At 51.5% G+C, this 26,389-nt stretch overlaps 1 protein-coding gene across 4 annotated transcripts in view; it reads right to left on the bottom strand.

Annotated features, from left to right (window-relative positions):
- Positions 1–26,101, bottom strand: part of EIF4B (eukaryotic translation initiation factor 4B) — a 28,049-nt gene extending 1,948 nt beyond the window's left edge. The window contains exons 1-14 of one of the 4 annotated variants that reach the window (XM_002711008.5): positions 25,776–26,101; positions 18,243–18,380; positions 16,901–17,109; positions 16,426–16,542; positions 14,895–14,949; positions 13,306–13,440; positions 10,512–10,649; positions 10,246–10,419; positions 6,288–6,516; positions 4,009–4,106; positions 2,367–2,580; positions 1,794–1,849; positions 1,266–1,353; positions 269–341 (exon numbers count right to left, since the gene is read on the bottom strand). In XM_002711008.5, the coding sequence (XP_002711054.2) occupies positions 269–341; positions 1,266–1,353; positions 1,794–1,849; positions 2,367–2,580; positions 4,009–4,106; positions 6,288–6,516; positions 10,246–10,419; positions 10,512–10,649; positions 13,306–13,440; positions 14,895–14,949; positions 16,426–16,542; positions 16,901–17,109; positions 18,243–18,380; positions 25,776–25,788 (1,737 nt within the window). In that variant the 5' untranslated portion in view covers positions 25,789–26,101. Of the gene's footprint in view, positions 1–268; positions 342–1,265; positions 1,354–1,793; positions 1,850–2,366; positions 2,581–3,993; positions 4,107–6,287; positions 6,517–10,245; positions 10,420–10,511; positions 10,650–13,305; positions 13,441–14,894; positions 14,950–16,425; positions 16,543–16,900; positions 17,110–18,242; positions 18,381–25,775 lie in introns of all 4 variants that reach the window. The other 3 variants (XM_008256499.4, XM_051845538.2, XM_051845539.2) reach the window with 3 other exon arrangements.
- Positions 26,102–26,389: the final 288 nt, after the last annotated feature.

Below are 26,389 nucleotides of genomic sequence, written 5' to 3'. Positions count from 1 at the left end.
CGGACGAGTGACAAGGCAATGAAGGCGCTGCACGTGCAGAACAAAAACCCACGGCACGGGACACTGCCACTTTCCCGGGCGGGGCGGCCATCCGGACCGCATCTGCGTGCTCACTGGAGCACGCGGGTGGAGAGATGGCAACAGGGCAGGAGCTCTTTTATCTCCACCGGCGCCGCAGTGCCTCGTTTCCGGCACCTGCAGCCCACACGTACGGGAGTTCAAGGGCAAAAGCAGCTAAGAGCGGCTGAAGGCCACGTCTGACACTTACGGAGGCTGGACTTTCTTCACGTTTCTTTGGCTCAGGTGCAGATCTGGCATCTTGTTCCTTTTTGCCATCTTTCCTGTGGAGATGGAGGGGTAGAAGCACGTGTCCAGGAGCTGACCCCTACTTTACACCTTCCCTCACCCCCGTGCTCACACACAGGGTGGGGCACCCACAGGCGCTGCCAGTTAGCAGTCCTTGCAACTTGTCTGACATGTCTGCTGAGTGACTTCAGCGCGCCACAGTGACAGCTCTGGCAGTTTTCAGAACACCAAAACTCCTCTCTCTAACTTTCACCACGTTTGGGGCCGGCACTGTGACATAATGGGTTAAGCCGCCACCTGCAGTGCCAGAATTCCCGTATGTGTGGTTCGAGTTTGGGCTGCACCACTTCTGATCCAGCTCCCTGCTAATGCACCTGGGAAATCAGTGCAGGATGGCCCAAATGCTAGGGCCCCTGCACCCATGTGGGAGACCCGGAAGAAGCTCCTGGCTCCTGGTTTTAGACTGGCTCAGCTCCAGCCATTGCAGCCAAATGGGGAGAGAACCAGTAGATGGAAAATCTAACTCTGCCTTTCAAATAAACAAATCTTAAAATAAAAAAACCTTTTATCTTTTTTTTCCTCTACCAAGTATTTATCTACATTTTATTGGAAATGAAGAGAGAGACGGAGACTGATAAACAGATTTATCTTCCATCTGCTGGTTTGCTTCCTAAACGCCTGAAACAGCTGAGGCGAGGCCAGGCCAGGCCAAAGCCCCGAGGCCAGCACTCAACCCGGACCCCCAACGTGGGTGGCACAAATCCAAGCATTTGAGCCATTACTGCCGCCTCCCAGGGTGCACATTAGCAGGATGCTGGACCAGAAGCAGAGCCTGGACTTGAACCCAGGCCCTCTGACATGGTCTGATGCGACATCTGAACCAGCGTCCAGCATCCGCCCCGACAAGCAGAGCCTCGCTCACAGGACGCGCGCTCTAGCCGGGGAGAGAGCAGGCTTACCTGTCCGACTCCTTCCAGTGCTCTCTGCTCCCGCCCTCTCCTGGACCGCGGCCTCTGGGTCCACTCATCCCATCTACTTTGCTCTCATCTGCTTGGGCAGGAACACAAAACCAGTCAGAGCAGCCCAAGAGCCACCCCTCCCAGGAAAGCTGTGCTCTACACCCCAGGGCGTCGTCCTGCGCCCTGCACATCACTCACCCCCCAGCCAAGGTCCGCTAGACGGCTCCCCACTGTCAACACAAGCTGGACTTAGGGCTCTGACGCCCCGTGGTGACCTTGACTCTGCTAGCGGTGACGTTTCTAATCTGGACTGAACACACGCATTTCCTTCCGATGACTCCCCCTCCTTTCCAGTGCTCTACCGGGAAACGGCAGGGCTTCGCGAGCTCTACAGAGGGGCCGCTCCTGCCCTCTAGAGGCGAGCCAGAGTAGGGATCAAAGGAGCTTTCACCCTGGCAGCGGGAGTCTGAGGCCCAGCTTTCCTGACGCCCCGCCCCGTAGATCCACCTCTGCCGAGGACGGGCTCACCTTTCCTTCCTGGTCCCTCCTCGGCTGGCTGGGCGGGGGCTGCTTTCCCGCCACCACTGGAAGGGAAACACGCAGCTGTGTAAGTTATTTCAGAGTGGGAACGCCTCAGACATTCAGAACCATTTCTAAAATGTAGTAAGCGCTACCAGAAACAGGCTACATTAACATACGGGTGTTAGAATTCAGGAAAGACAGAGACGGAAGCAATCATTTGAACGTAAGTGCTGTGTGCTTTAGAATCATGGCAGCCGTGCCAGGGCAGTGCGAGGCTTGGAGGTTCGAGCCTCAGAAGCGAGGTGGCTCCAGGTACATGCTGCCATGCGGCAGAGCTGGGCAGAGCCTGGTTTACAGTGCCCGCCACGCCCATCGTAGCTAACGTCAAGTCATCCAAGGGATGCCAACCAGCTACCCAAAAGCAGAAAACCGAGCACTGGCTCTCCGAGCCAGCTCCAGCACACAACTAACTGTAACGGAGAGAGTGAGGCCGGCGCGTCGCGACACCGGCCGCACCCCGCAGGCATTTTCCATCACGAGATCCCATATTCAGACTCTGCGGCTTGCGAGCTGACTCACCTGGTCGGGGACTGCTGCTCTGTGTCTGAGCTCTGGGACCGAGCAGGAGGGTTAGAACTTCGCTTCACCCAAGCATTCTCCTTTGGTGGAGGGGCTGGCATTACCTTTAGAGGCTGATCGGGTTTGGGAGGCTTAGAAGTTGGAGAGTGACAGTCCTCCTCCTTACTGAGGGTCTCGTTGTCTAGAGACTTCTCACTCTCTCTCCTCCGCGCATCTGTGGGGGCAGAGTGGAGGTCAGCGTGGAGGCTGTGGGGGTGGCACAACCTGCACAAGCCCCTGTCCCCCATGTCAGCGGCATGGAAAACGCTCCACAGCTGAGTTTAGCAGCTCCCGTCGTCATGAAAGACACCAACCGGGTGCCCGGTGGATGGATCCCTGCAGCAGTGTCAAACAGCGTCTTCACCAAAGCGCCTACCGGTGTGCAGAGAACACGGGAAAACACCCGGGGGCAGCGCGCAGCCATGTGCCAGGGCGTTGGCGGCTCCCAACTCCAGTTCTCACTGCTCGGCCCACTCGGGCTCAGCACTCTCACACACACACTAGGACGTGGCCACGCGCACACACTCATGAAAACCGATGTGCACTTATTTTTTTAAAAGGGCACCAAAAGTTTCCTTAAAGCCCAGAACCTGTTTGTCATGATCTTTCCACGTTTGTAAGCGCCAGCTCTACAGACGTAGTTACAGGATCAGCTCAACACTCTCGAACACTTTCCCTTTGCTACAAAGTCCCTAGGTACCACATGCAGTTCTGTGTTTTGTTTTTTTTTTTTGACAGGCAGAGTTAGACAGAGAGAGAGAGAGACAGAGAGAAAAGTCTTCCTCCCGTTGGTTCACCCTCCAATGGCCGCTAAAGCTGGCGCGCTGCGGCCGGCACACCACGCTGATCCGAAGCCAGGAGCCAGGTGCTTCTCCTGGTCTCTCATGCGGGTGCAGGGCCCAAGGACCTGAGCCGTCCTCCACTGCACTCCCGGGCCACAGCAGAGAGCTGGCCTGGAAGAGGGGCAACCGGGACAGAATCTGGCGCCCCGACTGGGACTAGAACCTGGGGTGCCGGCACCGCAGGCGGGGGATTAGCCTAGTGAGCCGCAGCGCCGGCTCCACATGCAGTACCTGCAAACTCCAGCAAACTACAATACCTGGAGGAATCTCCAAATTGCTTCAGCCTTGAGCTGTGTTTTGAAACGCTTAAGTACCAAACAGTTCAGAGACAGGAAAGGAGGGTTAAAGACTGGATCTTGGTAAGGGAAGGGGGAGCAGCACTGAACCAGCCAGGTCTCCAACACTACAGGTACACGTGACCCACCAGACACCAGTGAGGAAGGAAGACACACACACCATGACCAAAGGCTGGTCCAGGGGCAGCTCACCCAGCACTCCAGGCCCAGGGACTGCTCAGGGTCACAAAACTGCTGACACAAAGACCGACGATGACGGGACAAGGTAAACGGTCAAGTAGGCTCCAAACCCATCGTTTACCTCTATCCTGGTGCCCATTCCTCAGATTTCCCAGCAGGAGATGCTAAACTCCCATCAGTCCATGCTAACCCAAACAGAGTGCCCGCCGATCTAGCACTGCCAGACCGCTGTGTGACTTGGGGACAGGCAGTGGCAGTGACGATACCCACCCTGGTCTGACTTACTTCTGCCAGAAGCGGCTGCAGTCCCAGTCTGCGATGACTCACTTCCTGTCCTTGACCGCTCGCGTTCCTGAGTTTCTTCACTTCGCCAGCTTGGGTGTCTGCACAGAAGTGACGGCACAAAACACATCATTATGTCCTGTCAAACAAGGTCACCCTGGACCCGTGCTGAGCCTCGAGAACCATCACCCATCATCATCAGACGATACTTGCTCTATCCATGGGTGCGTGTGTGTGCATGCAGGCACGGGTTCTGTTCCCTCACATGATTTGAGAGTCACAGATACTCAGACACAGCTTGGGCTCTAAATCCCGCAAGAATCAGTTATTTTTATTTATTTATTTATTTTGACAGGCAGAGTTAGACAGTGAGAGAGAGACAGAGAGAAAGGACTTCCTTCCGTTGGTTCACCCCCCAAATGGCTGTTATGGCTGGCGTGCAGCGCTGATCCGAAGCCAGGAGCCAGGTGCTTCTCCTGGTCTCCCATGGGGTGCAGGGCCCAAGCACTTGGGCCATCCTCCACTGTACTCCCAAGCCACAGCAGAGAGCTGGACTGGAAGAGGAACGACTGGGACAGAATCCAGTGCCCCAACCGGGACTAGAACCCGGTGTGCCGGCGCCGCAGGCGGAGGGTTAGCCTATTGAGCCACGGCGCCGGCCAAGAATCAGTTATTAAAGAGCATCCTCCTCCAGGGCTGGCGCTTGGTGGAGTGCTTCCGACGCAGCCTGGGAGGCCTGCGTTCTGTACTGGAAGCCTGTGCTGGAGTCCTGGCTCCGCTTGATTCCAGCTTCCTCCTACGTCTACCCGGGGGGGGGGGGGGGGGGGGCGGGGCGGGGGAAGACGTGGTGGCTCAAGTGGCTGGGTCTCTGCATTAATGCAGGAGGCTTGATCAATGTCCCCGCTCCCAGCTTTGATCAACTGATGGGAGATCTCTCTGCCTTTCAAATACATTTAAGAAAATATTCTCTCACACAATCTATGCTGCACTTCTCTACTGTTAATCCTGTAAGCCATTTGTAACTAGCCTGGTTCTTCAGAACCATCAACTTACTTCTTAAAACTTATTTATTTACTTTGAAAGGCAGAGGACAGAGACAGAGAAGCAATGATGTTCCATCTGCCAGTCCACTTCCTGGATGCTGTGACGGCTGGGGCGCAACAGGTGCCAAACCACGAGCTAGGAATCCAGTCTGGGTCTCCCACGTGGGTGGCAGGAGCCTAATCCTTGAGCCACTTAACTCAGGCACTTTCACGTGGCGTGGCACCCCAAATGGCACCTTCATCACTATGCCAGATGTCCAGCCCCAGAACATTAGAATTTTTTTTTTTTTTGGCCAGGCAGAGTGGACAGTGAGAGAAACAGAGAGAAAGGTCTTCCTTTTGCCGTTGGTTCACCCTCCAATGGCTGCCGCAGCCGGCGCACCACGCTGATCCGATGGCAGGATCCAGGTACTTCTCCTGGTCTCCCATGGGGTGCAGGGCCCAAGCACCTGGGCCATCCTCCACTGCACTCCCTGGCCACAGAAGAGAGCTGGCCTGGAAGAGGGGCAACCAGGACAGAATCCGGCGCCCCGACTGGGACTAGAACCCGGTGTGCCGGCGCCGCAAGGCGGAGGATTAGCCTAGTGAGCCGCGGCGCCGGCCACATTAGAATTTTTTAAAGAGTCTTTATGCTAGTAAATACGTGACTTTTTAATACTAAGTAAATAAAAATAAATGATGATTTATTTGAAAGGCAGAAGAGAGGGAGAGAGAAAAAGATCTTTCATTTGCTGGTTCACTCCCCAAATAGCAGCAACAGCCAGGTATGGGCCAGGCTGAATGCAAGGGCAGGAACTTCACCGGTGGTGGCAGGGGCCCAGGTCCTTGGCCCCCCCACCCCCACTGCTTTCTGAGACCCATCAACAGGGAGCTGGACTGGAAGCGGAGTGGCCGTGTTTGAACGGGCACTGCTGATCTGGGATGCGGGCACTGCCAACGGCAACGGCCAGCCACACAGTGCCCGCTCCAACACTCTCCGTAGGGGCCCCCGCAGCACACACACAGTAATGCTGCGGAAGTATAAGTCGCGAGAAGCAGCGCGCCCATGACTTGCACACTCCTGTCTGGGGTAGTTATCTAGCCCAGCAGGAGGCCTTCTGAAAGCTGTGAGGGATAAGGGAACCGCTCCACTGCTCAACTGCCCCTCCCTTCAGACTGCCCCAGCCCCAGCCCCAGCCGCAGCCCCAGCCCCACGACACCCCCCAGTGCCGCGGGGGGAAGCCTGGACTGAAGACTCGCCTCTCCCGGGGCCGCCGCTCCAGCTTGGGCTCGTCCAGCTGGCGCTGCAGTTTCTCCTGCTCCTTCTGCAGCCGCTCCTCGACTTCTCTCTCTCTAGCAGCTGTGTCGACAGGCTTTGCCCCTCCAAAGATAGAAGCTGCCCGACTGGACTGCGAGGTGCCAGCAGAGGAGTCGTCTTCCTTAGGTGTACTCCGAGGCTTCAGGTTCAGTTTGGGTCTCTGGGGAGGACCTGTGTTAAATGAAACTCTAGGTAACGGTTCTCCTCATCAGCAGGGTCCCAGATGCAGCTCCATGACATGCTACACGGGATCCAGGTGAGAGGCCCAGCCAATCAGCAAGCAGGGGAGGCACCAGGTAGCGTAGGACAGGCAGCTGGCCCAGACTGCCACTGGAGACACCTGCATCCCCCAGCCATCCTACTTCCTGCGAATGTGCGCTCTGGGAGGCACAGGTGATGGCCCAAGGACTTGGTCCCTGCACCCATGTGGGAGACCTGGATGGAGCTCCTGGCTCTTGGCTTTGGCCTGCCCCAGCCTGACTACTGCGGGCATTTGGGGATAGAAGCACTTTTGTTCTCTCTCCCTTTCAAATAAAAATGTAAATAAATTAATCTTAAAAATACCTGGTTGGAAGGTGGGTACCTTCAGTACACTAACAACCTGCAAGGAAAGACTAGTTCCTACACTCCTGTCTGTGTGTAATGCTCATATAAATCTGACAGGTGATTAACAGGTCAAAGCCTCCAACACTAAACACATGAACGTAAACCTAAGGGAGCCTAATACTTCTTCCTTGATCTGACATGTCAGAAAACTCTGAAGATACAGCCAGGTGTTCCAAGGAAACTGTACTTGAAAGCCATTGTAAAAAAACAAAGCCTTGTTTCTCCTAAGTATCTCAGACGTACAGAACACAGAGGGAGCAGAGCAGGCCGACATGCTCCGTAAAATGACTCTGGAAAGAGCCAGGCTCTCCTGACAGGGCGCTGAGTGTGCTCACGACATCCATGTGACCTGCAGCACACTGCTTAGCAAGACACGTGCTTCATGTACAGACTCTAAACTGACAACTTATACAGCTTCTGAGACACACGGCTAATATGCTTAACTTTGTGAAGCGACACTATCTTCACTTAAAAAAAAAAAAAGTTTGAATTTACTTGAAAGGCAGAATGAGAGAGATCAAGTTTCTACCTGCTGGTTCATGCCTCAAAATGCCTGCAACAGCCAGGGGCAAGGAACTCACCCAGGTCTCCCACGTGGGTGTCAGAGGCCAAGCACTCAAGTCACCATCTGCTGCCCTCCAGGACACATGGAACTAGGAAGCTGCATCGATGCCAAGGCAAGACCTGATCCCAGAACTCTGCAACTGGATGCAGGCAGCAAGTGGCAGCTTGACTCACTGCCCAACACCTGCCTGCACCTATTTCTACTTTTAAAAATAAAGCTGGGGCTCACCAGGAGTCGTTGCCTTGAGGTTCATAGCTGATCTTCGCTAGACCAAAGAATAAAGTCTGTATTACTGCAGCTCCACTGCTTCCTTCCGGACAGAACACCACATCCCCTTCTTCAGTCAATACCCTTTCACCCAACAAATAATTTAAGCACCCACATGTCAGATACTGTGCAAAGGCCAGATACATGATGCCAGGCTTCCCCCCGCTGACAGGGAGTTCAATTAGTCAGAGGGCCCAAGTGACAAGAACATGGGATGCCGGGACTGCGGGGGAGCCCATGAAGGCGCTGAGTGCTAACACCAGGGTATCCGAGGAAAGAGCAGGAGACAACGCTGAAGGAGCCAACTGCAGACCAACAGTGAAAGCTGGGCCGCGCACACGAGCAAGACTGACAGGAGGGCTAATGGAATTCCATCTTGTCCAGAAAGACATCTGTGACCGCTGTGAAGACTGGCGCAGGGCAGGGAAAGCCCGTGGAGAAAACTGCGAGTCATGTGGGTGCAGCAATGGGGCCTAATCAGAGGGGCGGCACGGGCCGGGGCAAAGACAGACACTGCTTGGGTTGCCTGTATCCCATATCGGAAGGCCTGGGTTTCTTCCCAGCTCTGCTTCCTGCTACTGGGAATCCTGGAGGCAGCAGAGACGGTTCTAGTAGTTAGATCCCGCCCCAGCACCAGCCCCAGCCCTGATGTCGTAGGAATCTGATGAGTTCACCAGTGGACGGAAGAACAATCCAGATGGCATCACACCAGACAGTGGCAGTGACTTGAGATGAGGGGACAGATCTTGGAGCAGGACCAACAGCAGGACAAAGCTGGGTGTAAGGCTACTGGGGAGCAAGGATCTGATGAAGAGAAGGTCAGGAGTCACATGTCTCCTCCTGCTGAAGCAGCTCACACAGATTCACACAACGGAACAATCCATGCATGGGCATGCAGTGTGGTGTCAGTGCAGAGTACATGTTCACTAAGTGTCAGCTAGTATTTGTATTTTTAGGCCTCCAGCTTGAAGAAATACATTAACAGCTGTGTTTTTAAGAATTAATTTAGGGGCCGGCATAATGGTGTAGTAGGTTAAGCCTCCGCCTGCGGCCCCAACATCCCATCTGGGCACCAGTTGGGAATTCCAGCTGCTCCACTTCCGATCCACCTCCTGCTGATGGCCCAAGAGCCTGGGCTCCTGCACCCTTGTGAAGACCCGGAAGAAGCTCCTGGCTCCAGATTGGCCCAGCTTCAGCCGTTTCGGCCATTTGGGGAGTGAACCGGGAGATGGAAGACCTCTGTCTCTCCCTCTCTGTAACTCTGCCTCTGAAATAAATTAACAAATCTAAAAAAAAAATGTTTTAAGAATGAATTTAAAACAAAAAAAACAAACGGGAGCTCTTGTGGTTTGTGTTTTGTCAGATGGGGAATTAGACGACTCCATGCAGTGGATTTCCACCTGGCTCTGACGAACTCTGTCCTCGCCTGTACTTCCTGCCTGGCCGTCCAGGTCTACTTTCCCTCTTCCAGAAAAGTCCCAGGAGAGGACGGATGGAGAGCCCTCGGCACGAAAGCTGAGACGGGATGGTGAACACGGAAGGCAGAAAAATGTGGGGCCAAATACCCTAACTTTTTTGACGCCATGACCTCAGTTAGGATGACACGATGGTCATTCATTCACAACCTGCGACAAGTCAGACTGGCAACACAACACATCTTGTAGGCTGTATTTTAGAACAGACGCACCAAAGTCTCCCCTGTACTGTGGTGTAATGGCAGTGGAAATCAGTAATGCTTGTTTTTTTTTTTTTTTTTTTTTTTTTTTTTTTTTTTTTAATTTTTTGACAGGCAGAGTAGAGTGGGCAGTGAGAGAGAGAGACAGAGAGAAAGGTCTTCCGTTGCCGTTGGTTCACCCTCCAATGGCTGCCATGGCCGGCGCGCTGCGGCCGGCACACCGCGCTGATCCGATGGCAGGAGCCAGGTGCTTCTCCTGGTCTCCCATGGGGTGCAGGGCCCAAGCACTTGGGCCATCCTCCACTGCACTCCCTGGCCACAGCAGAGAGCTGGCCTGGAAGAGGGGCAACTGGGAAAGAATCTGGCGCCCCGACCGGGACTAGAACCTGGTGTGCCGGCGCCGCTAGACGGAGGATTAGCCTAGTGAGCTGCGGCGCCGGCCAGTAATGCTTGCTTTTTAACCTCTCAGTGTCCATCGCTGGTCACAAGATTATGGTAATCTGAATGTGAATTCTTTTTTGAAAAAATGGGGCGCTAAGCCACCAATGCGAAGGGTCATTCTAAGTGGGATCATAACGACCCTTTGAGTGGAGGCCTCCATGCTGCGGCAGGTGAGTGGGACAGAACTGGATGTGGTTCATCTCCATGAGGCTGTCCATACCCCTGCTGCCCACTTCACAGCGTGGACCCTCGACCCGTGCCCACTCCAGGAGCCAGAAGCAGGCTGCAAAGCTCCCAGTGTGTCCCCAGCGTCTGCTCCATCAGGAAAGCAAGAGAACATGTTTACCTCTGTCCTCCCGCCTGTAGTCGTCCCGGGAGTAATCGTCTCTGGAGCCCCACGGCCGGTCGTCCCGTCTGTCATAGCGGTCTTCGTAGCGGTCCCCGCCTCCCCTGTAGTCGTCATCCCTGCGGTACCCACTACCAAACGCTCTTCTGCCACTGCCTAGCCTGGAGTCATAGCCTGCAAACACACCCCAAGTGGCAACCGTCACACTGGAAGGTAAAAGGGCAACACAGTAATGCTTCAAAGACAGCAATGTGCTTTTTACTCACCCCGATCGTAGTCTCGGCTGCCCCGGTCGTCATAGCGATCCCGACCCCCGTACCGATCCATGTCCCGGCGTGGGCCGTCCCGGTACCCATCCCGGTACCCATCCCGATACCGGTCTGAATCGTAACGATCCCGATACTCTAGAGGAGAGAGACAGGTAACATTGTCCCCTTTTCTCTGACCCCATTAAGAGAAACAAACATGCTCGTGTCTTAGTTTCCACAAAGACAAATCACAGTATTTCCCCAAGGGGAAGAATCTGTGCAGTATGGAATTTTTCTCAGTATTGGACTTCTTCAAAAAATGTCTTGAGTGAAACCAACTTTGCTGGCCAATGACTGGGGATGAGGGATACGAGCGGAAAGAACGTCTACATCCCATAATGGACTTCAGGGGGACAAGAGGCTGTAGGTCAGAAGCAGCCAGCACAGAACCAATCAGGTTACAGCTGGCGCCTCGTCTGCTGGAAGCCAGAAGACCAGTCACCACACTGTGACAGGGACAGAGAAACAGCCAGCCAGCACGTGCCTCCAGACTCCGGAACTGAGCATTTCAGCTCTGACTACCCAAATGGCAGAGATGAAACAAGCATCTAATGATGCCAATGTTTAAGGGCTTCAGTCAACTCTTGTACTGCTGATCATAATTTAAAATAATACAAACGCTCTCAAAGCCATTTCAGAACTATGCACTACAAGGTTTAGCATCATGCAAACCCTTGGATGGGCACCTCGAATTTTAGGCCTTTATTCTGAGGAAATGATGACACTGGTTCGAGGACACTCACGGTGATGTCGTCTCTAATAGTAACACTGTGGAGCACGCAAGCTAACAAAGCTGACTTAGAAACACGTGTTCTTAGCATGCGCAAGACATATGTGCAAAAAGCATGCTGTAAACTGTGTTTCTCTCCCTCACCGCCCCCCATCACAGGTCCCTAAACTCAGGGGCAAGCTGGAGACTGCCCCCTAGGAAATGGGCAGCTGCTACTCAGCTCCAGCTCACTGCTGCCACACCGTCCGGTTCTCTGAGAAGCACCCGAACTTTTAATTCCGCAGCCTTTTTCTCTCTACAACATAGACCCCGGCACTGTGCACAGCAGAGTCTATAACGGAACACGAACAACCAGCGAGACTCAGTCACGTGTTTCCTATACAGTGTTTCTAGCCTTGTACTTGCTTTCATGCAGAGAATATGGAAACTAAGCAGTGCGCCCTCCCTGAAAAAGCAGATCCGCACGGGCACGCACTTGCTGGGACTTCACAGCAACACCCGGAGGACAGCCCACCCCCAGCCTCCATGCTGTCCCCTCTCTGGGCCTGAACTTGGGACCGGAGTCTCCGCCTGCCGCACGCAGCCTGGCATCTCCAGTTCAGCTCAACCACGAGCTGACTCTGGGCCGCTGTGGATAACGACAACACTCACTCGCTCATTCTTGTTAGCCATGCTGCTTGCTCTAAATTCGAGGTGGCGGGTGAGAAAATAGTCATGTCCCTCGACTCAACAGGACCCCTGGGCTGCCTTTTCTTCCTGGTAACAATAGAATCTCGGCATCAATGCTGCAGGGCAGTGGCTCTGCCAGTCAAAGACTGGGTCGCAAGGTCAGACAGAACCCTGTGAGGCCGCTCTTCCTCCTGCCCTCTGCCCCAGCTCCTCAAGCTTCACTTTCTTAGGTGAAGGGGGGCGCCTACCGCAGAGGGGCTTCATTCATTTTTACTGTTCCCCAACTGCATCTGTACAGCGCTCAAGGGGTCTCCCAAAACCAGAGCGCCTGTGAATTTAAGCTGTCCTTTTTTTCTTACAATTTTTCAAATATACTGACATGTAAATTAGCAATTATAGCAAACCCATCGCTTATGTTTAGTTTATGTCAGTATTTTGCTCTATGTCAGTACTGAGAAGTATGAACGTTACTGATATTTAGAACAGAACCTCCAGCTACAGCCCGGAGGGTTGCACTGCCACACGTATCTTGATGGATGTTATGACCCGCATATCATCCAACATTTTGGTACAATTTTCAAATATCCACATTTATTTACTTGTGGTACCTGCCTCAACTAACAGGTTTTGAATTTTATCGTTGCTGTTGCATGTATGTTATGCTAAGAAGTATTCCATTATATTGGCAAACGACTACTTAAACATTTCTTTGATGAAAACTATCAGGTTTTTCCATTTTTAAAATGATTAGCGTTAAGCTTTTCACGTATTTTTAAGGAAGTTGCATAATTTTCCCCATGGAGGCCTTAGGAACTTTCGCTGGACTTAAGTGTGATGCACCCTCTGTAACGCATCCCCACCCCACCCTCACTGCCCTCTCCTTTTCCTTCTTTTCTCACCTACACGTATCCTGCTTCTTCTCTTCTCGTCTTCCAGCCCCGGCCCCGCCCAGTGCAGTGTCTGGCCCATGGTTGGATAACTTTGTTATTTAAAATAAATTATGTTTTGATTATTCATATATAACAATGTAACTGATGTCTGCATAATGCTCTGCATGCAGCAATCCTGCTAAGCTTACTTAATTTAAGTAGTTTACTTGGTACAACCTTGTGGGTTTCTTTATAAACAACTGTCTACAACACTGGACAACTGCCTGTCCCTTTAAATCTTTGCTAATAAGTTAAAAAACAGGGAAGAACCAGCGAGTTTATCAAACTCCTGCTCTGCACCCATGAACTCCTATGGATGCTGTGTGACCTGCTAACGTGACCATCCAACTACCACATTTATGCCGGGACTGCACAGGCCGGCCCCGGAACACACAGGAAACTCACCCCAGAGAAGCAAACTTACTGTCTCCGAAGCTGTCGTCCCCTCTCCGAGGAGGGTAGTCATCAAAGCTGTCCGTGGCGGGACGGGCCCTCCAGTCCGTGTCTGTTTTGTCAGAGTCCCGATTTCTGTCTCGGCCAAAGGAACGATCGTCCCTGTCTAGAGACAGATTCAAACAAAGAGCAAGTCAGCGTGTGACAGCCACCAAATGTGGCCCACACACACACAGAGCCCCTATACCACACGGCATTTCCCTCCTCATTCCCCAAGAGGCCCCAACAGCCAGGGCTGGGGCAGGCTGCAGGCAGGAGCTGGGAGCTCAGTTCCGGTCTTCCAGAGCCAGGAATCGAACTCCGATCTCCAATACGGGACGTGGGCATCTTCAGCCACGTCTTAACCGTCAAGCTGAACCCCTGCCCTGTGTAATTTCTCTTTTATGTCACACTGTCATTAGGAAGTTGTCCCAGGCCTGTGAGTGCACGCTCCAGTTCAACTGGGAGACTCTCCCATGCTTACTGTTACATTAGTCTCACACTGTGCAGGCCACAAGTCCCTCTTGTGCCCAATGACACTGCGAGGCAGCTAATCTGTTTATCATCTACTTCCGGTTCATTATGTCAATCAGTGCCTATCAGTCCTGACATTACTGCCACCTTGAGCTGGAAACTCTTTGCTGTAGGGGGCTATTCTATTCATTACAGGTTTTTTTTTTCAAAAGTTCTTTTTTAAAAAAATGATCTATTTATTTTTATTTGAAAGTCAGAGTTACACAGAGGGAGGAGAGACAGAGAGAAAGATCTTCCATCTGTTGGTTCATTCCCTACTTGGTCGCAACGGCCAGAGCTACACCGATCCGATCCGAAGCCAGGAACCATGAGCTTCCCCCGGGTCTCCCACGCAGGTGCAGGGGCCCAAGGACTTGGGCCATCTTCTACTGCTTTCCCAGGCCACAGCAGAGAGCTGGACCAGAAGTGGATCAGCTGGGACTTGAACCGGTGCCCATATGGGATGCCGGTGCCTCAGGCCAGGGTGTTAACCTGCTGTGCCAGTGCCGGCCCCCATTACAGGATTAACATCTGGATCCTTCTATCTTTTACACGTCAGTACCACCCTCTTCCAGCTGACAACGTGAAAAACTTTCTACCCCTATCACAAGTTGTGTGAGGCAAAACTGGCTGTAGAACTGCTTCTGTAGATTCAAGAAGAGCCGTACTGTCTGCTAACATGTTCTGGAAGGGGTGGCACTGCAGCACAGCACCATATGCCAGGCCTGTGATGCTGGCACCCTATACCAGAGTGTGAGAGTCGCAGCTGTTCTGCTTCTGATCCAGTTCCCTGCTCATGCACCTGGGAAAGCAGTACGGGACGGCCCAAGTATTGGAGCCCTGCTCCCCCTGTGGGAGACCCGGATGGAGTTCCTTGCTCCTGGCTTTGATCTGGCCAGCTGCAGCTGTTGCACCATTTGGGGAGTGAACCAGCAGATGGAAGATTACCCCCCACCACTCTGCTTTTCAAATAAACCAATCTTTAAATAAAAATTTCCAGGGAAGGACACCCCCACCTCGTTATTCCAGGACTATTTATTCCCAAAGAAGAAATTTCTGTTTCCTTACCTTTATCCTGTGCTTGGTCAGCAACATCCACTCGAATTCTCCTGTTACCTAAAGACTGAGAGCACAGGACCATATTAACCAACCTTTTGCCCTAGTATGCACAAATCCCATGAATGACCTTGAACATCTGGGCATAGCAGAAGCACTAGGGAAGGAAGGTAAGGAAGAACACTGTAATCTAGCTAACGTTCCAACTTGTCAGCTAAAGAATTTTTTTTTTTTTTTTTTTTAATAGGCAGAGGGGACAGTGAGAGAGAGAGACAGAGAGAAAGGTCTTCCTTTGCCGTTGGTTCACCCTCCAATGGCTGCCGCGGCTGGCGCGCTGCAGCCGGCGCACCGTGCTGATCCGATGGCAGGAGCCAGGAGCCAGGTGCTTTTCCTGGTCTCCCATGGGGTGCAGGGCCCAAGGACTTGGGCCATCCTCCACTGCACTCCCTGGCCACAGCAGAGAGCTGGCCTGGAAGAGGGGCAACCGGGACAGAATCCAGCGCCCCGACCGGGACTAGAACCCGGTGTGCCGGCACCGCTAGGCGGAGGATTAGCCTAGTGAGCCGCGGTGCCGGCCTAGCTAAAGAATTCTTAATAAAGGCTTGAAAATGGACATAATCCCTCAGGATGAACAAACTTAAGTTGTCCTTAAATGGACAGCAGGTCAATTACCTTACTCATTGTTTTGGTCAAGTGTAATAAATTAACAGCAACCCCCAGACAATCAGCTGTTTGGTGCTATAGCAATCGTTTACAGAGCCCTTAAACTTCTGCATCAGCAAAGTTGCATGAAGCATGCTCTCAGTCTGTAACCTCAGGTTTCTTCACTCGATATAACCTCTGGATAAATCAGTTGCTCCAGGGACACACCGATTTCCATTTCCCCACAGCATTATTGACCTACTGCAAACCCCGGTAAGTCTGCTGGTGATTCTCCTCACTTCACAATACATCCTATAGCTGAAGAACACCCCAAAGTCTAATCAGTCCGTTAACCCAGCAAACACCACGCAACAGCTGCGAGGTATTCCTTTATCATCCAGACTATGTTAACTTATTATCTTAGTGTCTGCACCAGCTACGCGTGATTCAGGGAGACAAAACTTCAGAAACCGCACTGTCAATCTCCTCTAAGCCACGCCCAGGACCACAACAGTAAATGAGCCTCAATGGAGAAATGTTTCCAAACCCTCATAAATTATCAAAGGGCACCATCACAACACCTCCCCGAAAATGAGGTGATACTCTTTAATATCAGATGATTTTTAAAAAGGAGCCGTAAAGCCCAGGCAAAGCTGGAGTGAACGGACGTGACTGTACTTAAACCTGGTGTGTGGTGGGTTTCTTCCAGTGTTCCAGCTAAGCACCTCCCTGCGTTACTGGAGCCTAGTGAACTTGCTGGAGTTGAGTGACTTGCTACATGTAGAGTGTTACTGATACTGTTAAATGACACAGGCTTTTCTCTGTGGATATTATGGAATCTCTGGAATAGCTACTGAGTCAAGGTGGATGATCAGCGTACTCCCACCCGTAGTCTGTTTACCTCTTCATTGAGACTCAGGGCACTGAGCAGGGAATCCAGGTCTTCAAACTCAGCATAACCAAAACCTTTCAGCCTCTCTGGATTGCTGGGTTCACGTGGTAAACGCACGGCACTAATCTGGAGGAGTGAAGAAATCAACAAGTTTCCCCATGTTTTCATCATTCCTTTTAAAAAACCACCTAAGCCATCACTGTCTGAGTTTCTCTGCAGAACACAAGGCCGGAGGTGTCCAGGAGGACCTCCAGCTCAGACCGAGACTTCACTATACACCTGACACACCCTCTGCACCTTCAACCAGGAGAATTTAACCTTTCAAAAAAGGCCAATGTGAACTCAGTGCATTCCTCGTGTTACTGACTTGGCTTCATTCTACAGTACATTTCTGACTTTTCATTTCCCAATGAAGAGCAGCTGCCAAGTCCAGTTAGTCACTACTCTTCATGTCTAGTTGGCTGCCTCAAAGTCCTACACTTACATTTAATCCCCTAAAGAATTCCTTAATGGAGTCTTCTGTTACATCATAGGGCAGGTTCCCTAGAAAAGCAGTGTAGGGTGGCGATTTGGGAAGACGGCTCCGGTCGATATTGGGTTCCCGAGCAGCCCGTGGAGCAGTGGGAAGGATGGAACGGTCAATTGGGGGCGCCCTGTAGACGTCGTCATCGTTGCTGTGCCAAGTGGTGGAAACTAGAAGAGCAGACACAAGTTAGAGGAAGCCTCCCTTAGTATCACCAGAGTAAGAGGGCCCCTCAAACACCCTACCTCGGGACAGACACCCCATGTGGGAGGTTCAGTAGTAAGGGTGGCTTTACAAAGAGAAAATGCTTCTGAGATGTTACAACTGGAATAGCAACAAAAGAAGAGTACTCAGTATCGTCTGCCTGCATGTCAAGGTCTGTAACAGCCTGACCTTTAACAAGATCCTGACACAGGTTCACTCCTCAAGCAGCAAGGAAACAGTGGCTAGTTAGGAACAGTCACCCCGAGCAGGCACTTCATACAATACGCCCCATCTCATCTTTTTAACAATGCTGTGAGGTTGTTCCCCACGCTGCAGAGCAGCGGAGCCATGATTCAAACCTGGGCCCCTCTTACTACGAATGCATCCGATCAGCAGGGACAGCTCTCACCGTCCTGCTGGCTAGGCTGCAGTGTCTTCTTCATGGTTTATCTTCCTCTTTAAAACAAATCTTTCCCTACACTTATGGAAAATTTGACCTTCATGAAATTTCCCGTTTTCCTTATTAAGAGGTAACAAAAGTGTTCTTCCAGTCTGCAATGTTTCTTTTTTTGGGGGTGGGTGACTGGATCTATGTTATACCTGCTAATTAAAACAGCTCTGTCTGTCCCTGGTTGCTCCCCGAATGTAGAGCTTGTCCAATGACACTCCAGTGACGATTCTGCATTTCCCCACCGTCACCATCATTCCCATTCCTTTCCCTCAGGCCTTCTGCATTGGCCCAGGGATACCCAGACGCCATACTAGTAGCTTCTAGGGCTATCCCTCGGCTGAGCACAGTTTATAAATGGCACTGCAGTCACTTATGTGGAATTTAGAAAGATAATCTAGTCTTTACTTTTCTAGGGCAGTAAATGAGGCCTAGCAGGGTAGGATGCTGAGAGAAGCCTGTTAGTGCACAAGCCAGGAACAGCACGGAGCTCTCCTGAATGGCTACCTCGGCCTCTCACACAGAAGACTGCATGAGAGACGTCTGATCCCAGGTTTTATAAAACCAGTAAGTTCCTTTCAAATCAGAACCAGTACGTTGTCTAGAAGGTAATGGAAATTCAAGTTCGATGACAAACAGAAGGAAAATTACCATCTCCTTCCAGGTCGTCCGTTTCATCAGCCCAGCTGACTGGCTTGGGGACGTAGGTGCTTCCTCCACCAGTGCCCCCATCCTCAGCCAGAAAGTCCGTCAGGGAGATAGTCTTCCCCTTCTTATTCTTCTTTTTTGCTGTGTTAAAAAGGCAAGAGAAAAGATTATTCATCACTACTCAGGTAGCACAACAGAACAGTACGAAATACACCGATTTGTTCGCATTTACGTATTTGAGACAGAGCTCCTCTCTACTGGTTTGCCCCTCAAATGCCTGCAACTGCCGAGGTCTGGCTGCGGCCGAAGCCGGGGGCTGGGACTCGCTGCAGGCCTCCCACACGGGAAACAGGAACCCAGCTCAGCCAGCCACTCGAGCCGTCACTGCTGCCTCCCAGGGCCTGCAGTGGCAGGAAGCTGGAGTCAGACTGGTGTCTAATGCAGCATCCTGACCACCAGGCCAAAGGCTGGCGAAGGACTGGATTATGGCAGTTACATGAAGGAACACCTCACAGATATAAATAAGCAGAAAGCACTACGTGACGGCACAGAAGAATTCACCAGCAAACATTCAGAAATCGCAGGACACATGTGTGTAACCACGTGAATGTGTGGAGAAAGGACTAGAAAGATGTTCAACAGTCGTAATGGAGTACAACCGGGGTGGAGCAACCTTCTCCCTTCCGCTATATCTACTATTAATTAATTACTGGAGGTTCTTAATTTCAGAACGGGTCACTAAAATCTAGAAAAGACAAAACTTCTTACCCCATATAAGAGATTATATATGGCACATCTAAGAACTGTGTGACACTTGCAAAATAATCAGTTACAATAAAAACTGTTAACCACTAATTTACAGGAAAAAAACTAAGTCTTTCTCAGAAGAGAGGTTAAAGATCACGACTCCAAAGTTACAGTGAGATCAGATGGCAGAGCTGGTACTGAAACACAGAATTTTTATCCCAAGCCCAGAGCTCCTCCTGTCCCATCGCAGGGAGCCTGGCTTCACGGCCACGCCACAATCCTGGACTTGGCTATTTGGAAGGCACTTGAGTGACACTCACATATCCTAGACCTCTGTGCATTTTAGGAAAAGAATCACCCCCTTTCCCTACCTTAACGGTGCACGTGCAGATCACGACTTCTGAGAGAGCAGCAGCCAGGTAGTTCAGAAAAGGAAAAGGGAGCTACATGGTGTTCCAGAACCGGCCTGACAGCAACCACTACATGACCAAGGCAAAGTAAACAGCCTTGCTGTAACAGGATCAGCTGTGCGGAGTTTATAACGAATTCCTTCTCCACATTCTAATTCTCACCTCCTTTTTAATACATTAATCTGGCTGCAAAAGTACATATAATCACCAATCACATCTAAACTGTTCTACAGATGTCAAAGAGAGCACTTACAGGTCCCGCAGTACAGATGCTGTAGCTTGTATGCGTAGACGAGCAAATCTGGACATGAGGTAAAATATTCAACAGCACATAAGCTTATTTTAGTCTTTTTCATATATTTTAATTCAAAACAGTATCTGGGATTATCATGATGTTAGCTAGAGAGCCTTACCCCCATAGGGCTTAATCCATCATTAGTCAATATCCAAGTATTAACCTACCTTGCTACAGGGAGAACAAAATGGACTTCATGGCCAGGACAAACAGGGAGGTCAAGTTCAACGCAAGAACAATAAGAACGAGTAAAAGGCACCTCTTCCTCCCTTGTTCTATCAACATACACCAACCCAAACAGCAGATCTGGAAGGAACCTAGCCTTTGGTCTCTTTTGGATTAATTCAACTTTGTATATCAAAGTTTCTTAACTCTCAACCCCTTGACTCTTAAGACGCCTCATTTAGTGTCATTTCAAATTTATAAATTCACTTTAATGTTTAATCTCTTGATTGTTATTTAATGTTTTTAAATGTTATTTCAAATTTATAAATACACTAAACAGCATGCCGAAAAAAGAAATGTTAATTTTGTAGTATAATTAAAAAAAAAATTTGTCTCAAAGGCAGTTACAGAGAGGGGAGAGAGACAGAGGATAAAGGGTCTCCCATCTGCTGGTTCACTCTTCCCAATCGGACACCAAGGACCAGGCTGAAGCCAGGAGCCAGACGCCTCTTCCAGGTCTCCTATGTGGCTGCAGGAGCCAAGCACTTGAACAAGTGTCCATCCGTCCATATGGGATTTCTGTTGGTGCAGCAGTGGGGGTGGGGACGTGGGGGCATGTGGCATCTTAATAAGATCGCATTTATTTATTTTTAAAGGCATAGTTGCAGGAGAGAGAGGGAGAAAAGAGCGAGAAATCAAGAGATCGTCCACCTGCTGGTTCACTCCCCAAATGGCTGGAAGAAGAGCCAGGACAGGGCCAGGCCGAAGTCAGGAGCCAGGAGCTGCTTCTGGGTCTCCCACATGGGTGCAGGAGCCCAAGCACTTGGGCCATCTTCTGCTGTTTTCCCAGGTGCATTAACAGGGATCTGGATCGGTAGTGGAGCAGCTGGGACTTGAACTGGCACCGACATGGGATGCTAGCACTGCAGGCGGCGGCTTTACCCGCTGTGCCACAGCACTGACCCTGGTATCTTTCCTCTCCTGATTGTCACCACCCCCACACCCTCCCCAAGCTTCCTGGGTGAGAAATCAATGCTAGATGCGGCCTTCAATCTAACAGCAGCACCGAAGAAGTTGCAATGTGACCAACAGCTTTAGAGGAATTAGGAAGCAGATTATCAGTAGATCTGAAGGGTCAGGGTTTCCGCACTGCATCTTATTCTATTAGCCGAGAAACGATGTTGTCTCAATGTTCAGAACTGCAGTCAGCACGGTGGCATAGCGGTAAGCCACTGTTTGCAATGCTGGCATCCCATATGGATGCCAGTTCGGGACTCAGCTGCTCCATTTCTAATCCAGCTCCTTGCTAATGCGTCATTTGGGGACTGAACCAGGGGATGGAAGCTCTCCCTCTAGCTCTGCCTTTAAAAAAAAAATTCAGCATTTGCACAGCTTTTCTCTGGCACAGCTCAATGTTCCAGTGTATCACTCCTTTGCCACAATGATCGAACTGGTCCAATTTCTATATTTCCTTTACCTTACATGAGCTGTTAAATGTTAACAAAGCAAGCACCTCAAAACCAAAATGTGTTGTCATTATTTAAGGCCAAACCCACTGCAAATTCTTTATATACCCATGTGGGTTAAATAAAAGATCTTAGAGAGGGATTTGTTATAAAGGATACAAAAAGGAACACAACCAATCGCCGAATTCTCAAGTCAGGGTTTCTGACATCTGCGAACATTTCAGGCTGGATGACTTTCATTATAGGGGTGTCCTGTGCTCTGTGGGACATCTGGCAGTGTATATGCCCTCTACTTGTTAGGCAGTAGAACCCCTCCTTTCCCCACTGCATCCAGATAGCCAGAAAAGGCGTGTACACATTGCTAATTGGGGGTGGAGGTCTATAAAATTGCCCCTTGGTTGAAAACCCCTGTTTTAAGTGATGTTTTCACTTCAATAAACAGGACAAACGCAGAGGAAATGCTACCCCTACAGTACACTAGCAGAAAACTAGCTACAGTAAACTGAGTGTTTAGACTGCCAGGCTATAACATGCATATAGCTTCCTCAGGGCTGGCACTGTGGTCTCCAGGGTAACTACTTTTTTTATGGGAGCTGGTTCATGTCCTGGCTGCTACTCTCCCCATCCAGCTCCCTGCTAATAGCCTGGCAAGAGCAGCGGAGGATGGCCCAAGTGCTTGGACCCCAGCAGCCTCGTGGGAGACCTGGATGGAGCTCCTGGTTTGAGTATGGCCCAGTCCTGGCTGAGTCACTGGAGTGAACCAGTGGATGGATGAGCTCTTGCTGTCACTCTGCCTTTGAAAACAATGCTTCCACTTACTTTTCTCTTCAGAATGTTTCCCTTGCTACCAGTCCATTGCACTGGTAATGAAAGCACCAAACCAGTCACTGGGAATGATAAGAATCTGCAGGCTGACTGCTAGGTCTTTATTTCCAGAGAAAGGGTATCTTTAAGTACCAAAGCAACAAAACTTAACTTTGTTGCAAAATGCAGTCCCCCCTCTGCAACTGGTCAGTAAGTATCTCTCACTAAAAGCGGAAAGCCTGCAGCTCTTAACATGAACATGAACCTTTGTCAAAAATTAAGTTCCTGAATTTTAGGTCTTGCCAGCCCAATTTCCATTTGTCTCATGAGGTTGTTAACTCCTCTGAATATTTTAGTAACTAAGCAAGCGAAGAGTCACAAACACTTGAACAAGAATGTCCGGAGCAGTGTGATTTGTACCAGCCAAAAGGGAAATAATTCAAATGCCCCTCCAGGCCATGATGAATGGGTAATACAGAATGTAATGTATCCACTCAACGGAATATTACTTGACAATAAAAAATAAATGAGGGCTGATACATCTTACAACATGGATGTACCTTGAAGACATGCAAAAATGGAATTAATAGAACCCTCCTTCTCTGTGCCCAATTATTTCAACACATTTAGGATAATACCACAACACCTTTCCCCACTCTCCAGGGATACACAGTTTGATATTTACACACTACTACAAAATAAGTGCCCAATGCACATTCTGCTCACCTGCAAAATACTTGGAGCCTCAAAGAGAGGAGTTATAAACACATAACTAACTGCACTTTGGGAGTTTCCTTCCAGTAGGACTGCAGTAAAATCTATCACAAATCTAAGATGATTTTAGTGTGCGACCTCTTAAATGTACACACACATCCCTCATCGCTTTCTGTCCGTCATGCAAACAGTGAATTCTAGGCTACTCCTAGGTTAATGTAATGGAAAGCAGGAGGGGCAGGCATTTGGCCCATGTGCCTCTTTGGACTCCCATGTCCTACAGCTGAGCCCCAGCTTTGCTTTCCAACCCCGCTTCCAGCCACCACACCTCCCTGGAGGCAGCGCGGGATGAAGGGCTCAAGCAGCTGGCTCGCTGCCACCCATGTAGGAGACCCAGACTGAGTTCTCGCTCCTGGCCATGGTGGGGCACTTGGGCCATCTTCCATGGCATTCCCAGGTGCATTAGCAGGGAGCTGGATGAGAAATAGAGCAGCCGGGCACCTGTTTGTGTCTTCTTTCAAATAAACAAGCAAGTGAAAGGAAGGCAAATAAGTAAACAAGCTTGCAATTCCAGCCAGGATAACACAGGCCAAAGGGCAGTTCCTCTCTATAATCTAGTCACACCTGAGGAACAAATTAAAAAGAAAGTTATGGAAGACGTACGTGCTGAAAAGCCACAAAATTAATTCAAGTTCTCAAGAACTTTTTGATACACCACCTCATACACACACACACCTACTCACTGTGACACTACTCTGGATTTGAATTTTCAAGAGTTTAGTCTCAGCCCTCTGAATCTGAGCATCCCTACTCTCAGAAAGACAAACAGATGGCGGAGGACAGGATTGGAAGATGGGTTAATTTGCAAAGAATGAATAATGGCAATTCATGAGAGCCAGCACTGCACTCCATGAAGGAAACAGGATGCCAGAGATGGCATTTCCCAATATTCTGAAGATGGAAGGCCTGGGCACAGGCTTGCACGCCTATTTCCAGTTGTAAGACATCTTAAATATTAACCTGTATCAGACACTCCGGTTCCCTACGGGTAAAGGAAGAGCAGACAAACGGCACTTACAGAGGAAGAGACCGGAGGAGCTACTGGGCTCTAAGTCTAATTAAACAGTCACAGGAAAGTGAGCGCTTCGGGTCTCTAACGAGTATTCCTTTAAAGAGGACAACCACAGAATGAAGTGCTCAGGTTCACCGTGTCAAGTTTCCTAGGAATTCAAACTATCTTCACTCAGCAGTCCCCTTAGGCCGGGGCCCGGCACTGCTGCAAAGGACCTGATGGCCCTCAACAGGAGAGGCCCCCAGAGCCGGGCCAAGAACTCGCAGGGAAGGGCAAGGTCCATTTTCAACAACTGGGACATCAACCACTCAAGTCAACACGCTGTGAAAAGGCTCAAGGGGAAAGGAACCTGATGAATCCCTGACCCCGCAGGGTGGCAAATCTACTCCCAAGAGCACCCTACACAGCCACGTGGACGCGGCGCTGACGTTCCCCGCGAGCCTCGGGACCACACCTGGGCTCTCAGGTCGGCAGAGAAGACTCAGGAGTCTCCCAAGATCTTGACCTTGCCCTGCTATCTGCCAACACTGTGACCTTGAACACGTTCCTCAGCTGGGACACACTGCCGTCTCTCCGCATAACCTTACAGAGGATCAAATACGAACGTGGGTCATCTGTGGCGCACCACACCAAGGACAGGTGTTCCTTTCAAAGGCACGACTCAATCCCCTCCACATTTTCCAAAGAACCACAACCCTCAGCTCTCTGGTAGTAACAGAGCCGAACTGCTGGGCGAGAACCAGTGTCCAGGGGGGCAGCAGGCCAACTGTTTTTTTGCAGAATGCCGGGTTACGCCAAGGGGAAGAAACTACACCCCCAAAACAAAAATGAAGGCTCCACAATGTTAGGAAGCCCAGGGCTGCTTTTCTGAATCCCTTGGAAATCCACGCAGACTTGCATGGCCGTTAAGTCTAGACATACACCGACTGCAGCCATTAGCAAGCGTTACTTCTAGTAACACTTTCTAGGAGTTGTGCAGCTACCCTTCAAACAAACAAAAAACCAGGGCTAAACCCTAGCATTGGAGCTACGGAATGGAAGACCCGATTTCCCTGACATACAGCCCGTGAGGGCGTAAATTAACACAAGGCTGGAGGAAAAGCTACGTGCCCGTCCCGGCTTCCTCTCCTCGAACACGTGGGCGCACCACACGGCACTCCCCACCCCCAACCAACCCTAGCAGCTCCAACCGCCAATCCCGACACATGGACCCCTCGCAGGGGGCACAAAGGGGCCGTGGCCGCCCTCGAAAAGGATTCGAGCGTGCAAGTGGAAGCACTTCCCAGGAGCGCCAACACAGCCGCATCCAGGCTCCCCATCTGGGCTGCAGCGCGTGCTCTCCGGGCGCGCCGTCGCCCCTACCGCGCACGCGCGCCGGCGCCAGCCCCCGCCCCTCCGCCGACTCGCGCCGGGGTTCTAACTGCCCCCCCACGCCCCTGCCCCCACTCCCGTCCGCAACGGCCTCGTGCCCGTCGGAGATCTGGTCCGGCGTGCACCCGTCCGCGCGCCAACCGCCTCCACGCGAGCACGGTGCTCCTCGTCCATAGAAAGGCCTCGCGCCTCCCGCGGGCCTCTCTGCGCCGCCTCTTCACTCCAATTCAAGCCAGGGTCCACCATGACTGCCCACTCCAACCTCGCGCAAACAGGGTGAGAAGGGTGGGGGGGGGAGGGGACGGTGTCCTTCCCCTCCCCCCCCGACATCCCGAGGCCATAATCTAACGTGGCTACGCCGCCAGCCTGCCGCAGACCCCAGATCCGAAGGGGACGGGTGCCGCCCGCTCCCCGACATCACGGAATCAGTGGATCAGGCTCGGGGGGTGGTTCCGGAGCCCGGTCCTTAGCCGCGCTCGGCCGCTCACTCACCTGAGGCCGCCATGTTGGGAGAGGGAGAGAGAACGCAAAGGACCCGGATGAGGCAATCACGTGATTAGAGCGGGCGCGTCGGGCTAGGAGACGCGAAACTGGAGGGGGGGGCGGGGAGGTGAGGACGGAGGCAGGAGGCGGGGCGGCGCTGCTGTAGGTTCGTAAAGCAGCGCGAGGAGGTGGCGCGCCGTCCGACGGGAAGACCTGCGCGACATGTGGCCAAAGGGGTGGGGCCTGGGTTGTCGCGAAATCCTCCACGCTTTACGTAGGGCTACGTGCGCTCGCGGGGCAGGCTCGGAGCCCGGGGCGGGGTCTCGCGAGGCGCCGACTTCCGGCCTGCGCGGAAGGCGGGCGTTCGGGGCGGGGCTTCCGGGTGCCGCCCGTTCCGGCCGGAATCGTGGCGCGCTGGAACGCGGAATGGGTGTGCCGGGATGTGTTTTCTGGGAGGGAAGGTTCTGAGTATCTTTAAAAACAAAACAACAACAACAACAAAACTCTTTTTGTAAAGGCAAAGCCAACCGGACGTCCCTTGTGCGGATGATTTTAATTTAGGCTTGTTCGGAAGCTATAAGCAGGCGACAAGCAATTGTCTCCACCTAATCCTCCGATTTAGT

This window comes from Oryctolagus cuniculus, chromosome 11, assembly GCF_964237555.1.
Source record: "Oryctolagus cuniculus chromosome 11, mOryCun1.1, whole genome shotgun sequence".
NCBI classification, from domain to species: domain Eukaryota; kingdom Metazoa; phylum Chordata; class Mammalia; order Lagomorpha; family Leporidae; genus Oryctolagus; species Oryctolagus cuniculus.
The sequence above is the reverse complement of the archived record's forward strand: the minus strand, read 5'-3'. Positions and strand labels throughout refer to the sequence as shown.